This window comes from Mesitornis unicolor, unplaced genomic scaffold (assembly GCF_000695765.1).
Source record: "Mesitornis unicolor isolate BGI_N332 unplaced genomic scaffold, ASM69576v1 scaffold50428, whole genome shotgun sequence".
Classification (NCBI taxonomy): Eukaryota; Metazoa; Chordata; class Aves; order Mesitornithiformes; family Mesitornithidae; genus Mesitornis; species Mesitornis unicolor.
The window spans coordinates 8432-23363 of NW_010202160.1; the positions used below are offsets into that span (position 1 = coordinate 8432).

The 14932-nt window shown below is 40.9% G+C and overlaps 1 protein-coding gene across 1 annotated transcript in view; it reads left to right on the forward strand.

Moving 5' to 3' along the window:
* The window catches only part of KDR (kinase insert domain receptor (a type III receptor tyrosine kinase)), a 27839-nt gene that overhangs the window by 8364 nt on the left and 4543 nt on the right, over positions 1-14932 (forward strand). The window contains exons 12-27 of the mRNA XM_010190307.1: positions 479-587; positions 1077-1421; positions 2351-2497; positions 2652-2783; positions 4447-4553; positions 4956-5091; positions 5363-5467; positions 6679-6792; positions 7863-7951; positions 9628-9784; positions 11217-11317; positions 12650-12772; positions 12914-13025; positions 13413-13512; positions 13629-13734; positions 14788-14932. The exon at positions 14788-14932 is cut by the window's right edge and continues 1 nt beyond it. Of these exons, the coding sequence (XP_010188609.1) occupies positions 479-587; positions 1077-1421; positions 2351-2497; positions 2652-2783; positions 4447-4553; positions 4956-5091; positions 5363-5467; positions 6679-6792; positions 7863-7951; positions 9628-9784; positions 11217-11317; positions 12650-12772; positions 12914-13025; positions 13413-13512; positions 13629-13734; positions 14788-14932 (2128 nt within the window). The remainder of the gene's footprint in view (positions 1-478; positions 588-1076; positions 1422-2350; positions 2498-2651; positions 2784-4446; positions 4554-4955; positions 5092-5362; positions 5468-6678; positions 6793-7862; positions 7952-9627; positions 9785-11216; positions 11318-12649; positions 12773-12913; positions 13026-13412; positions 13513-13628; positions 13735-14787) is intronic.

Here is a 14932-nt window from a genome sequence, read left to right on the forward strand (position 1 = left end):
CACCGTGCAAGCCCCTGCTGAAGCCAATAGGCAGAGATACGCAATTTCACGTCCTTGAGATGCTGACCCAAAGTGAGTTTCCATTGAGGCACACAACTTACTTAGATTTCAGTGCTTACCTTTCAGGGGTCTGAAGTTAGGTGAGTTAACCTTGCCAATTTATGGTAATAGAGAGAAGCTGGAGAGACTGAAGAGCAGAAAAAGTTGTGGGTGCAGCATTTATTAACTTCTATACCAAAATCTGCCTACTGGCAGGCTGCCTTTTCTTGTTTTCTTTTGTCTCATTATTACACACTTAAGGAAAAAATGTAAACGTCAGGAGGGGACTGCACTCCTGCCATGCCATGGATTTGTGCTGGAGGGATTTTTGGTTGTGCAGATACCTGCAGAGCACTTTGCTGAGCTGTTGGGGTGGTAAGGCTCATGTATGTACTTCTGCACTGATGCGGGATGAAATTGCTTGATTGTTCTTTTGTAGACTGTGAGCACCCTCGTGATTCAAGCAGCAAATGTGTCTGCTTTGTACAGATGTATGGCTACGAACAGAGCTGGGTCTAGTGAGAGAGTTATCTCCTTTCATGTGACCAGTAAGTATTGCTATTGATTGCTATTGGGCTTTTGCATTTAAAAGAGCTACAGAGAAATTATGGTAGTGTCACAAAATGAGTAAAGATGCCCTGTAAAAGCTAAGACTAACATTTTCAAAAACAGTGGCAAAGAGCTTCTGTCTTCTTGACAGTCAGTCCCATATTCACATGCTGAAATAATATTTTAATTCAAATTTAAAAATGAACTGTAAGATAATGCTAAGAACCATCTTAGGTTGCCAGAAGTTTCTACAGCTAGAGGAACTATATTCATTACACAGACCTTTCTTTGATCCATTTTAAATGTGTGGTTTTTAATGAGATTTAACTTTTTCCATAAATGATTGATGGATTTTTCAGTGTTTTCTTTCCTTATTTACTGGCAAAGAAGACGATAAGGCTATATTTGTAAAATGGCTTTTTCAAGTTACTGTTGGCAACAAAATGTGGAACCTAATAAGAATTTATTTTATTTTTTTTAACTTTCAGGGGGTCTTGAAATTAATCTGCAGTCTCAGAATCAGGTCACAGAGAAGGATAACATGTCCTTGCAATGCACGGCGGACAAATTCACCTTTGAGAAGCTCTCGTGGTACAAACTCAGTGCTCACGTGTCACAGACTCCCTTTGGAGGGCTGCCCATGCCCGTTTGCAAGAACCTCAATGCTCTCCAGAAGTTAAATGCAACAGTGTCAAATACCAATGGTGAAAATGTCACCTTAGAGCTCATCCTCCGTAACATCTCCCTCCAGGATGGAGGAGACTACGTTTGCATTGCTCAGGACAAAAAGGCTAAAACCCAACACTGCCTGGTGAAGCACCTCACTGTGCAAGGTATGGATCTCTTACTGTGAACCAAAATGCATGGTTGTTATTCAAATAACTGCAGTAGTGTCAGGTTTTGGTATCTTCAGGAGTTGCATGTGTTGGCTTAATGGTGAATTTGGTTTGTTAAACAGAATTAGACCATTTGTTGTAAATAAAGAGGTCATTAGTTGTACATATTAATGTCTGCTGAATGCAGCTCTGGGGCTTGTCCGGCCAGCAAGGACTTAAGCATTTTGTCAGTACCAGTGAGGAAACACTGAGAGAGCCACTGTGCTGTGCAAGGAGATGAGTTTGGCTTTTGCACAGATAATGGTATGTGTTTAGCTCAATAACTTCTCCATTTTACTTTTCAAAACACATTTTTCCCTCTAGCTGTATATGCTGTCTTGGCATTAATGCTGGTGCTTTGTGTCACTGAATCCTAGGTTTGAAATAGTGTCTATAACTTAAAACTGTAATGAAGTAATGCTGGTATTCAGGTGCAGGTAATGCAAGCTGATAAATAATCCACTTTTCGCAAGAATAGTAACGAATTTGCTTTGGGATGTAGATATATAGGCTGATTAGGTAGATTCAAGAAAATACCTATGCATGTTCATGAGCTGTCCAGAACGGATGTCTGATGGACTGGCAGCATCAGACTTCTTGTAATGATGCTGGAAATAGAAATTTGAGGGAAGCAAATTCTCACCTCTTCCCTCAGCAGCCCGAGCAGTTAAAAATTAAATAGTCTAAAGCAGGTTGCATCTGATTTTTTCATGTCATGTGGAAGTTTAACTGTAATCCTTGCATGAACCCTGTGGCTGTTGGTGTTATAAAAGGATTTTAGACTTTGTTAGTGGGCCAAGCATGTAGAGTGTAATCAAGTGCTATTATTGCAAAAATGTATGTTTTCTTAAATGGTCAGTAATTTTGCCTTATTTTCAAACCAACAGAGCCCATGGCACCCACACTTATAGGAAATCTGGAAAATCAAACAACAAACATTGGTGAAACCATAGAGGTGTCATGCACAGCAAATGGGATTCCTCCTCCAAACATCATGTGGTTCAAAAATAATGAAACGCTTGTTGAAGATTCAGGTGAGGATTATTCTTTTGCTACAAATTTTCTATCACTTAAGGACTTTCTTTTACAGTTCTCACTGCTAATTTTCACCATGAAAAATTTCATTTTGAATTTTTAACAGAAACTAGCATAAAAATAGTGAAACTAAGAATCATTGTTTTTTTCCAGGTATTGTTTTGAAAGATGGAAACAAAACACTAACCATACGTCGAGTGAGGAAAGAGGATGGAGGGCTCTACACCTGCCTTGCCTGCAATGTCCTTGGATGCAGAAAAGCAGTGGCTTTTTTTTCAGTGGAAGGTTAGTGTCACCTTCTTTCCAGATTGTGGATGAATTCATTATGATCACTGAAAAGAACATCTACTGGCTATCATGATCGAAGATCTGAAAACACACCATGAGGTTTGTGAAAAGTCCTGACCATTCCTTTCAAGCTCAAATTGGGTGCTGCCGTAGCCACTGTAGTCCCAGCTGTTGAGGCTGACACTTTCCTCTCCTCAGTGTTGTTTATTGCTTTTCAACAAAAGCTGAATCTATCTTATCTGTGGTTGCAAACAAAACTCTGCCAGTCTATATTGCATGCATACCTGTACAGCAGAACCTACCTCAACCTGCAGTATCCTGGGGCATCTCTAATGTCTTGGTAACATAATTATCATACTACTTTTAACAGTTGTAACTTTTTAAGCTACGTCATTGCTGTCACTGCATCTAAGAAAAACAGAGCGAGGACTTTGTGCGGTCTGTTGTGATTGCTGTCCCATTTCAGTGGTAGAAACAGGTAGCGTTTTTGGATTAGGGGACTCCAAGCCCTAAAAGTAGCATTTGTGAGACCTGCCTCTCATTTGTTCCAGTTCTGTTGTGGCACACTGAAATGCAATTTGCAATAACAAACAATAAATTCTAACAAGAGGTTAGTCTGCAGTCTGAGTAGCTGGAAACATGATGGACTTTCCACCAAAAGTTTGGACTTTGCAATGAGAAGCTTTGAACTAAAAGCTCCTTGCCCTTGATATTAGTACGTTTGCAAAAACTAGTCATTGAATCCTTCACAAACCTCTGTCTTAAAAGTCTGGGTGATTGTCCAATCTGTTCCGTTAAGATAATTAAAGCAGTATCCTGTTATTCTTATAGGTCCCATTAGGATATTAAGATGTTGGGCAATATGTTTACATGGGGTGGAAATTATCTGCAGCTGACATCAATGCAGCTTTCAGCTGATGTGGTAAATATGGTTGGAGCATGTCTGCAAAAGTTGGAAATCTGAGTAGGATATACGTTTCACTCCAAAAAAATTATAGTGCAGCTCATCAGGGTGATGCGATGGAGTGTGCTACTGTGTAGGAAAACCTATGGTGTTTGGATGAAATACAGGAGCATGTTGTGGCGAATGGGAGCTGAAGAAGAGAGCTGCTTCTGTGCGTTAATGGATGTTCAAGTGGGCTGGACTATTTTGCTACAAAAGGGATATTATAAATAAGTCCTTATTTTCATGTGTTGTTGTAGAATGTCATTTTTTTCATGCCCCAGCTGAAGCATGTAAAGAGACGAGAGAGATTGTTCTCCAGGTCATTCTCACAGCACTTTATTTACTATATGATGGGCTTTTTTTGTTTGTTTTTGGAGAAAGAGTCATTCATTTTGAGTATTCAAAACAAATTATTTCTCTTTCAAATGTGACATTTTACTTTTTATTATTTGCCAAAGATGCAGATACTATCCTTGGAACAAACTTGATGCTAAGAAATTGTGTCATGTGTAAAAGAGCACGAAACTAAGCGTAATATTCTAACATTAAAAAAAAAACCCAACCTTTTTGTTCTGTTTTGCTTTCGTTTCCTTGCTCCATGTTGCACTTTTAAAATTAACCTTCAGAATAAAGACCTCCATTCTCTACTTTAATGAATGAACAAAACCAATATGCTTCCAACAATCACTCAGATATTCATTTATTTCTTCCCAGGCGCTGAAGAGAAAACAAATCTGGAGCTCATTATCCTCGTTGGCACTGCAGTGATTGCTATGTTCTTCTGGTTGCTTCTTGTAATCATCCTTCGGACTGTTAAGCGGGTAATGAAAAAATTCTAATACTGTCCTATCAGCACTGGTCTTGCATGACAAATGAGAGCTGACTTGAGGCCTTTTGTGTTTTTTCTTTCCATTGTTCTTAAATCAACAGACACATTTTTTCTCTCTGTGCCGTAACATTCTTGCCTGGAACTTGGGGCACAGAAAATTGTTTTTAATTGAACAGGCCCTCACAAGATAAAAAATGTTTCAACTGGTTTTGTTTATGGAAAAAAAAAAAAGTGTGCTAATTAATGATGATCACACTCACAATGACATGGAGTAGGCAAATGGTAGCCTGGCATTTCTGGGAACTGGTGTAACACTATAAAGTGAGAAAATGGCACTTTGCCTGCATGTCCCCAGCAAAAAATCTGTGCAACTACAACTAATGCCGTTTTCCAGGCCAATGGAGGGGACATGAAGACCGGCTACTTGTCAATCATCATGGATCCTGATGAAGTCCCTATAGATGAGCACTGCGAACGGCTCCCATATGATGCCAACAAGTGGGAGTTTCCCAGAGACCGGCTAAAGCTAGGTGTGTCTTCACTACATGAGCCCTTTAGTGCTACCGGAGCCAGTCCTGTGCCTGGCCATGTTTCAGGTCCTGGCTTGCCATGGGGCTGCCCTGATATGCAGGACCCCCGGGTAGGTTCTCCAGTCCCATAGAATATAATGCATCCTCTCCTCATTATCAGCCCTGTGTTAATTTCTGATGTATAAATTCAGTATATTTGCTTTTCATTCTGCATCTTTTACTCACTGTGCCAGACAAATAATTCAGAGTCTGTTCTTCTTCTCATTTCAAGGTAAACCTCTTGGGCGTGGAGCTTTTGGCCAGGTCATAGAAGCAGATGCATTTGGGATCGACAAAACTGCTACCTGCAGAACAGTGGCAGTCAAAATGCTTAAAGGTAAAAATGATGACTGAACCTTCACCTTGAATACACGATATAGGCATAATTGCCAATACTATAATCAATGGATAGTACCAAATTGTACCAATGGTGTATGCAAGTTTAGCTTAACATTTAGTGTCATGAAGCAATGATTAGGAAAAGTACATGCCTTTACCTCATTGATAATTGAAGCAATGCAACTGTGGTTTCTTAGCCATTGTTTTGTAGACCTACTCAGGTTCAAAATATATAAACTTGCTCCTGCAAGCAATTTACATGTGTCCATTTTTGCTTATGCAGCCTGGTAGGGAGCTTTCTGCAAGTCTCAGACAATGGCTTAGGCACGCTCCAAAATGAGTAATAGTTTTGAACAGCCTTCTCCTCACTTAAAATCATATTATAGTGCCTTGCATTCACTACAGAAAAGTTGAAAGCTGCTGTTCCCAGACACACTGTTCCTGAGGAGGACATAGCTAGGACAGCAAAATGGGACTCCCAGTAGCCAGGGGCTGTATCCCAGCCTGTGGTGTACTGGTGGGAGAGTGGGAAAGCTGTGGATTTCTGACAGTACAGTGTGAACAGTCTCAAGTACAGGCAAGACCTGTTGCAGACTTGTCACAATGGGATGAGCATGCTGTAATGATTATAAAAATTAGAAAGCCCTGTCCCTCCAGCTTCCTAGTAGTCAGACAGCCTGCAGAGCTCTGCCTCCTCCACTATTCTCCCTACTTCTTCAGCTCTTTCCTCTTACTGTTCTATCCCTGTGGGATGAGGACACTAGTCACATCTCCAGGCTTTTGGTAAGGCTGCAGGATCAGACATGTTTGACTGTGACCCTATCTCCCCCAGTCCGTAGACCCAGTGGACCCCTAGTGTGGATCCCAGCAAAGGCTATGGGGCTCTTCTTGGCTGGGAGGGTCAAGCAGAAGAGTACAAACTGCTCAAAAGGTTTGTAGGAAAAAGCATGTTTGCTAATCTGGAGTGTTTGTGTCACCGTTCTGATGTACTGCCCTTGGCAAACTGGAAAATGTTTAAAAGGAGAGGAAAACCAACCCTGTCATGCATGTGCCTAGCTTTCAGCAGTGTCCTGCAGCGTAGCTGACCCAGACTACCAACCAACAAGACTTCTCACTATATGGGATGGAAAAATGACTGAAGAGAGCACAGAGGAGGGGAAAACCTTTCTGTCTGTGGTGCTCCTGATCTGTGTTGTTTTACCTCTGCAGAGGGTGCGACCCATAGTGAGCACAGAGCACTAATGTCAGAGCTGAAGATCCTCATTCATATTGGCCATCATCTCAACGTTGTCAATTTACTTGGAGCCTGCACGAAGCCCGGAGGTGAGTAACTTCTCAGTGAGTGGGCAGTTGCTAATGAAAACCCTATTTCTGTAATTTCTGCTGCATAGAAAATTGTTTCAAAATTAAGTGTTGGAAAAAATAGTCTTTTTTTGAAAAGTTGCTCTATCACTTTGCTTTTCTGTACCTCAGATCCACTTTTATAGTGGACATCCCACATGTAACAGACATTAGGTCTGAGTCTAGTACCAGATTTAACAAGTTGGTTTTATTCTTGTCATCAGCTGCAGTGCAACTGCAAGTTGTCACTACCCTCTCTGGCTTTTGGTGCCTCTGTGTGTGTGTGAGAGGGAAGATTGCAATTTGGAGTCCAGCTCTGGGTGGATGAACCTATTTTACTTTATAATCAGGGACAGATGTTTTGTTTAAGAAATCCAGCACTGCACACTAATTTGGAAGAAATTCAGTGTAAAGTAACTCAGTAATAATTTTTCAGGGAAGCTGACTTGTTGGCTTACTGTGAGATGAGAATTTAATTTGTAAAGTTCCATGACAGAAGTGCAGTAGATTAGGGAAACATAATCCATAAATACTTCTTTCCTTATTTATTCCACAATAAAATAGAGACGACCAGTATCTGGAAGCTAGGATGGAAATGTATCATTGTAGCATATGCCTATATGAAGCAATTTGAGCATGAAATACCACATTTGGGCTGTACATTAGGACATTTATGTTTGAAACTGAGACTCCTGGTTTAAGTTTTTCAGGCTTAAATTGCCTGCACAAAATGCATGGATAATCATGTGTGTACTCTGTTGGAAATGAGTGGTTAATTGCACTGAAGTTCATTGAAATATGTATGTCACATCCTTACAATGTCAATTAGCATATGTAGTTATTGGCACTTTAAGTATAAGCACACTACTGTACATTTTCACATATGAAATTAGGCCTGTGATTTTCAAAAGTATTTGCTTTCTTTTTCAGATATTTTTAAAAACCTCTGGGTAGTCCAATGTTTTTTGAAATGTATGTGTTTCTAGCCACAAATTATGCTGTGGGTGGGATATAAATGATCTTTCTAAGGAATTGCTTTGTGTCTTGTATAGGCCCACTCATGGTGATAGTGGAATATTGCAAATTCGGAAATCTGTCGGCCTACCTACGGAGCAAGAGGAGTGAATTTGTCCCATACAAGGTAAGGAGTCAAGGTTAACAGTATAATGTTTGATTTGGTGGGGTTTTTCCACACATGATGTTTCTGTTTCTAGTGCAGACTGAAGAGACAACCCTTGGGGACGCTGAATGTCTAGTACTTCTTATGGGAATGAGAGATGACAAAGACATCAGAGGTCATCTAGTCTTTCCCCTGACCCCTGCGATGTAGCTATTTTGTTATTGTTAGCTTAAAATGTGCAAAGGAACTGGGCTTCCACTATTTCCCTTGGCAGATTATTCTACACTTCGCTGTATCTGTCAGGAAGTTTTTTCTGATTATCAGCCTGAATTTTTTCCTTTTTTAGTTAAGCTCCAGATCACCTTAAATAACTGCACTCCCTGCTTAGTGTATATATCCATCAGGTATCTGTAGGTGTCTTCTATCACGCAGTTATCGTTTCCATTATCCGCTTGGCTCATTGCTAAACCAGGCTACACATTTTTGTTGCTGATAATAATTTTGTATAATTAATGTATCTCATGAGTTTATGTTCAGCTTTTCACCTCCCAAGTCCTTTGCAAAGGGGAGCTCCATCACTGCACCCCCTCTTTGCACCTTGGTTTGAAAGGAGGAGAAGGTTGGAGGCTGGTATTTTCAAATTAATTTCTGTACACCTCTGAAAGGTAGTCTGATTTCTGGAGGGGGTATTTCCATCCCTTCCAAGGGTCAGATTGCTGGATGAAGAGCATGGCTGTGTGTACCCAGCACTGAGCATCATGCTCAAGACCCTATCTTTTTTACCCACAGCAAGGAGGGAGGCCCCTAGGCTATGCTCTGCCACGCTGGTAAACCTGAGCTTCAGTCTTCCTGCAGCTGCCGTGTTTAGATCATAGCTTCTTCAAACTGCTTGTCGGTTCTCCAGGGGGTTATTTTTCTTTATCCTTGGAGTCATTGTTTACAATTTTATATTGGCAAAGGCAACTCACTGCATCCTCTTGTGAGGTAAAAAGGATAAACAAATATCTGAGAGGCCTTGAAGGAAAAGGCAGGGTCTCACAAGGGTGCTGACCCTTGGTTACACAAGCAGTGGGGATGGAAATGGCAATGGAAAAAACCAGCCCTGCCAGGGGAGAAAAGTCACCAAACCAAAGCAGGAGAAAATAGAAATGTGATGGAGAAAGCCTGTGGGGCTGGCCTAGAGGCAATTGGTGGCTTAGGGGAAGAAGGAAATAAATCAGATTTTGAGGGCTGCTAGGGTTTTGGCTAAGGTAGAGGTTTTGCAGAAGGGCCTTTGCAGCAGCAGGAGGTAAAGCCATAGTACAGAGAGGTTTGAGATTATGGGAGGGGGTTTGACAGCATCTGTATGTGCTTCACAAGTGGTGGGCACCAGTGGGCTAAGAAGGCCAGCTCCTTGGTGTGCATTTATTCTCCAGCATGTGGAGATGTTGTTGGGGAGGACACGGAAGCAGACTAAGGCTATGCTGTGGGGTGGCAGAAGGTGCTCAAGCTGGTGAGCCCAGGTGGCTGTGGGTTGGGGTTTGCTAGTGCTGTCACCATGCCAGCCTGGTGCCCCAGTCAGAGCTGGCTTGGAGCTGACCGGTCGGTCATGCCAGTGCCCATGGCACAGATGATGGGGACTGTCATTTTCTCTCCTGAGGAAGCTTCTGGCATGCTTTTTGCTTCTGATTCATCCCACCCTCTCCTCACATTTCTAGACTAGAAGTGCCAGGTTTCGGCAGGGGAAGGAGCACTATATTGGTGATGTCTCCACGGACCTGAAGCGACGGTTGGACAGCATCACAAGCAGCCAGAGCTCAGCAAGCTCTGGCTTTGTGGAGGAGCGGTCTCTGAGTGACGTGGAAGAGGAGGATGGTAGGATATGTCTTCTCCTGGTGTTGGAACAGCTGTCATTGGTGAGGGCTGATGGGGGACACTGAGGACCATGTTATTTCCAAAGGTCCCTCAAAGCTGTGTGCAGGGTATTTCCTGGATGACCAAAGTTCCCGAGCTAGTTCAGCATCCCAAACCCCTCTGCCCAATCCCAAGTAATGTTCTGTCTGAAAAGGGTGTGTTTTTAGTGCACTGCCTTTTGGAAATCTGTCTGTTTAACATGCCAGTGTCTTCAGGGGAAATCGGAGAGCAAAAACTCCAATGGCAGTGCAGAGATGGATGTGCCAGGATGCTAACTGAATTTCCTCAATGTTTACCCAGAAGTTAAATATTGTGAAATGCCATCTGCTTCACTGCTTATTAGCAAAGAGGTTGATTTGCCTTCCCTCTGAGCAGGTGGTCTGTCAGGAACAGGAAACCTGAATTATCCGCTCATTCAAAGCCTCCCCTGGATATTCATACCCTCTGCAGCAGTTTCACTGATGCATTTGCCATATTCTCTTTTGGTTGAGGCAGCCCAAAGTGTTCAGTGGTGCTAATGTATTTCAGATGTTGCAGGTTTCAGCAAGTGGTGGGATCAGAGTGATCAGGAGGCAGCCTGTAGCTCAATTGCCTGTACCTCGACTTCTACTAAAATTCATTTAATGCAAAGAAAGTCAGTGTATTAACAGGGAGGATGATCTTGCGGTTTCAATGCAATCCTAATAGGTAATGTCAGGCATGCACTTTATGCATTTCCACACCATTTTGGTCCTTTTCATTCCTCTCTGGTGTAACCACTGACTCTCTGAGCTGGGATGTAAAAAAGTGTGCAGACCTAGAGCAGGCTTTGGGATGAGGGTTTTAGCCACCACTGTTGTAGTTCTTGGTAGATTTCTTCTTAAAATCAAGAGCTGAGCAAAGACATCGAGTTGTTCATTCTAGCAGGAACTAAATGCCTAGGTAATTCCTCTAGAAGACCTAGAAGTTAGGCTTCTACTCTAATTTAGCAAGGCTTTTTGCCGAACTGAAGTCTTACTCCCTATGGCATATTTCTTCCCCTTTGAGGCCTCGGTTGGAAAAGTTTCCAAATTTATCTGCTGAAAACACAGCAAGCCTTTCCTGTCCTAGGCACTTGTAAGCTGGGTTTTGGTTTTTTTTCATTTGAGATTGTTTTTCAAATTTTTCCACAGGTGGGTACTCTGGAAATAAGCAAGAAGACCTGGCGTATAACCTATCATCTTGAAGTTTATTTTACACAGGAACTAGTTTGGTGTAAAATGGGTTGTTGGTGATAATTTTACAGCCAAATAAGGGCTCAGTCTGCTCTTCCAGTTCAATGTGGCATAAGGTTAAGAAGGGCATTTACCTAAGAAGCAGTTATGGTGAAATCAGTGACAAACAGTATGTTTGACTGTTGTCTGATTCTTTGCAGCTGGTCCTGAAGACCTTTGCAAGAACCCTTTGACCATGGAAGATCTCATCTGTTATAGCTTCCAGGTGGCGAGGGGAATGGAGTTCTTGGCTTCACGCAAAGTAAGGAACTTCTCAGGAAGAGTCGCGTGTTATTTATTTGACTATAGGAAATAGTGCTGTAGGTCTATAGAAGGAAACAGCAAGTTCAACTCTGGATTAGCAGTCATACGTAACATTTTCTTTTTGCCCTAAGACAGACCCAAATCATTAATACTGTGGAGTGAAGCAGCCCATGCATTTATTGACACAGATGTTAGTATCTATATAACGTTTATGGGTCACTGATTCATAGAAGAATGATTAAGTATTTGGCGGAGGGGAGCTGACTTATGAGGACAATTAAAGGAATTACATACAAATTCTGGTGACCAAAGCTAAAGTAGAGTAAAGGAATTTGCTCTGAGGAGGTTGCCTGTAACTTGTGCAGGGGCTTGGAGGGGCAGTGTGAGGAGAAACGATGCTCATCTATGAAACTGGATGACTGCTTGGAGAGTCTCTTGCCAAAGACACCTTGGCAATCAGTAGCACCTCACTTGCATTTTGGCCTCCTCCAAGTGCTTTTTCTGTAGTTTGATCTTAAATACATATGGTACGTGTTTCAAAGGATGTAAATTCCAGCAAGAGGATTTGCCTGCAGTTGTATGGGAACAAAAGGTATGTAGAAATGGAAAAAGAAATAGAAGTGGGGAATACAACACTGCTCTAGAGTGCAGACTAGGTGTTCAAGAACAGACTTAAGAGTCTTTTCTAAAAACATGCATTTGTTTACATTTCTTAAATCCCAGTTGGTGTGTATACATGAAAATATGTCTTTCCAAGATCTGCATTTCTAGTCCATACTGGAAGCAAATCTGCAACTGCTTTCAGAGGCTGGCTTTTTTACTTCAAGCTATTGAGGCTTAAGTATTGAAGTCTCTGGTTTGTTGGCTAGACTGTTGTTCTACATAGGTAAAGGCATGGACTTTCCTGTCTGTGGTCAAGATTAGTTTGTGTTGGAATCAAATGGGTGTTTTAGTGCGATATGTTTTTCAGAGAGTGGAATACACAGATTTGAGTGAACCTAAGTAAATCTAAAGGTAATCAGATCTCAACCCGCTTTGTGTCAGCTTCTAAGGTTAATTAATTAGCTAACTTCAAAGACCCTCTCTGTGTAGTGTATAAACAGATGTATGTTTGGACTTGGGAACACAAGTCTCCCTGAGCCATATCAGTTGTGACCATCAAAAAAACACTTAAAATCAGTAACTGTTGATGCTGAGGTATCTTTTTCTTAAAAGGTTTTAAGAATTATCTGGCCTTTGAGGGTAGGGGACCACATGTGTGAAAGAGATCAACCCCATAGATGGAGCTGTGACAGCAGGCAGCACATGAATTGTTTACTTCTCTTTGCAGTGCATCCACAGGGATTTGGCTGCTCGTAATATCCTCTTGTCAGACAATAACGTGGTCAAAATCTGTGATTTTGGCTTGGCTCGAGACATCTACAAAGACCCAGATTACGTCAGGAAAGGAGATGTAAGTTTCAGATTCTCTATTTGAGAGAAAATTAGTATGAAGTCAGGACTCTTTTTTTTTTTCCCCCACCTTAAATGACTTTGTGGAAACTCAATGTTTTGCTAAACTGTGATACCTTTTTGTTTACGGAATTGCTTTCAGGCCAGACTACCCCTAAAATGGATGGCACCAGAAACCATTTTTGATAGAGTATATACCATTCAGAGTGATGTTTGGTCCTTTGGAGTTCTGCTGTGGGAAATATTTTCATTAGGTGAGTCACTTCAAGTTTACTGAGCCATTTTAAATTTTTAACAAGAGTCTGAAGAAAACAGTCAAAGTGTTCTTGGATTGTCTTCAGCATTTTGTTTTTTACTTCTTGAAAATTTCCTGTTTATTTTCTCCATCAAAATTAAATCCTCAAATTTCCTTAAAAATGCAAATATAGGAACGTGAACTTGAAATGCTCCTCTGTACAATTTAAGTATGTGATGATGTGCCTCATTTACTCAATCAGTTGCCATCATAAATATAAATTATTTGCACATCCAAATATACTGAATTACCTTATTAAGTCAGGTCAAATTGAATTATTTGTTTGAAAATTAATCCCAGAATTTAAGAGTTTAATGCATTAAATTTGCTGTCGTTCTCATTTTAGGTGCGTCACCATACCCTGGAGTGAAAATTGATGAGGAATTTTGCAGGAGACTGAAAGAAGGAACAAGAATGAGAGCACCAGACTACACAACACCAGAAATGTGAGAAACTGTTCTTCCAGCTGCCTATGTTTACCCCACAATAGTAGAAGGTGCTTGAGCAAGCAATAGGTGCTGTTTTCTTTATGCTGATATTTTAATGGGCTTTGTCCTTCTAGGTACCAAACAATGCTGGATTGCTGGCACGGAGATCCTAAACAGAGACCAACATTTTCAGAGCTGGTGGAGCACCTGGGGAATTTACTGCAAGCCAATGTCCGTCAGGTACATGAAATGTATTCTCTGGTTGCTAAAACCACCAACTGAAGCCTTCCTGTCCTGTCAGCCACCCTGAAATCCCATAGTTAAGTACTGTGCCCTGGAGCTGTCAGGGAGCCTGGGCTTCGGCTCCCATTACTGACCAGCAGTCAGGGTGATTTGCAGAGAAGAATGACTTGGGATGGGGAAGATTGCAGAGGTCTGTTGTAACCAGAAGCCACCAGAATGTGTTTTCTTGTGTGTTCAGAACATGTTTCATATGTATTTGCCCATAACCTAATATGGTTGGATTACTGATGAATCAAACCCTCTTACCATAAATTGTAGTATATTGTGACTGTAAAAGACAAACATGACTTACTGTCTGATAACTAATAGCTAATTACACATGTCATATTATAATCCAAAAGGGATAGATGCAAAGAAAATAGAGAAAAGAGAGAATCTACAAAATTATTTCTTGGACTATAAATAGATATACTGTACGGAAGGGTGCATAATCCATTTTTTCTCTTCATACTTTAGAGCAGACATGCAAACAAGTGGAAGAAATTCTAAAAATTTTTATTGTTGTTAAATCAAGTTAGATGCCGAAGTATTTATGCAAAACTTCCTTTTTTCGCGATCTCCATTTCAATCTTTTTTTCATTTACTTCTTACACTTAATTTAGGCTTTATAATTCATATGCTGTAGTCTAACTCAATTTCACTTTGAGTTTAAGGTTATGTTCTTTGTGTCATTGCAATTCAGACATTACTAACATTTATTTTTTTACTTTAAAGACATCAAGAAAAAGTTCAGTTTACACATTATATTGTGACAAGTCATATATAAATCTAAGTTTTTAGTTGAAAACTACTTGGCAGTGGCTCTTACCAAGTTACCTTCTTTTAATGAAGCTGCTCCAGCAAGGATGTTATAATGCTCATAGCTTAATAAAACAACCAAGGTAGCTCTGTTGGACTGATGCGTTGTCCACATACGTGTGTGTAGCTGTTTATATCTGTGTATCTCTGTAGACTTATTTAATTTTTGTATTTTTTCACTGCATTCTACAGGATGGTAAAGACTACATTGTCCTTCCTCTGTCAGTATCGCTGAATGTGGAAGAGGATTCAGGTCTCTTTCTCCCAACTTCACCTGCTTCCTGTAAGGAGGAAGAGGAAGTCTGTGATCCTAAATTCCATTATGACAACACAGCAG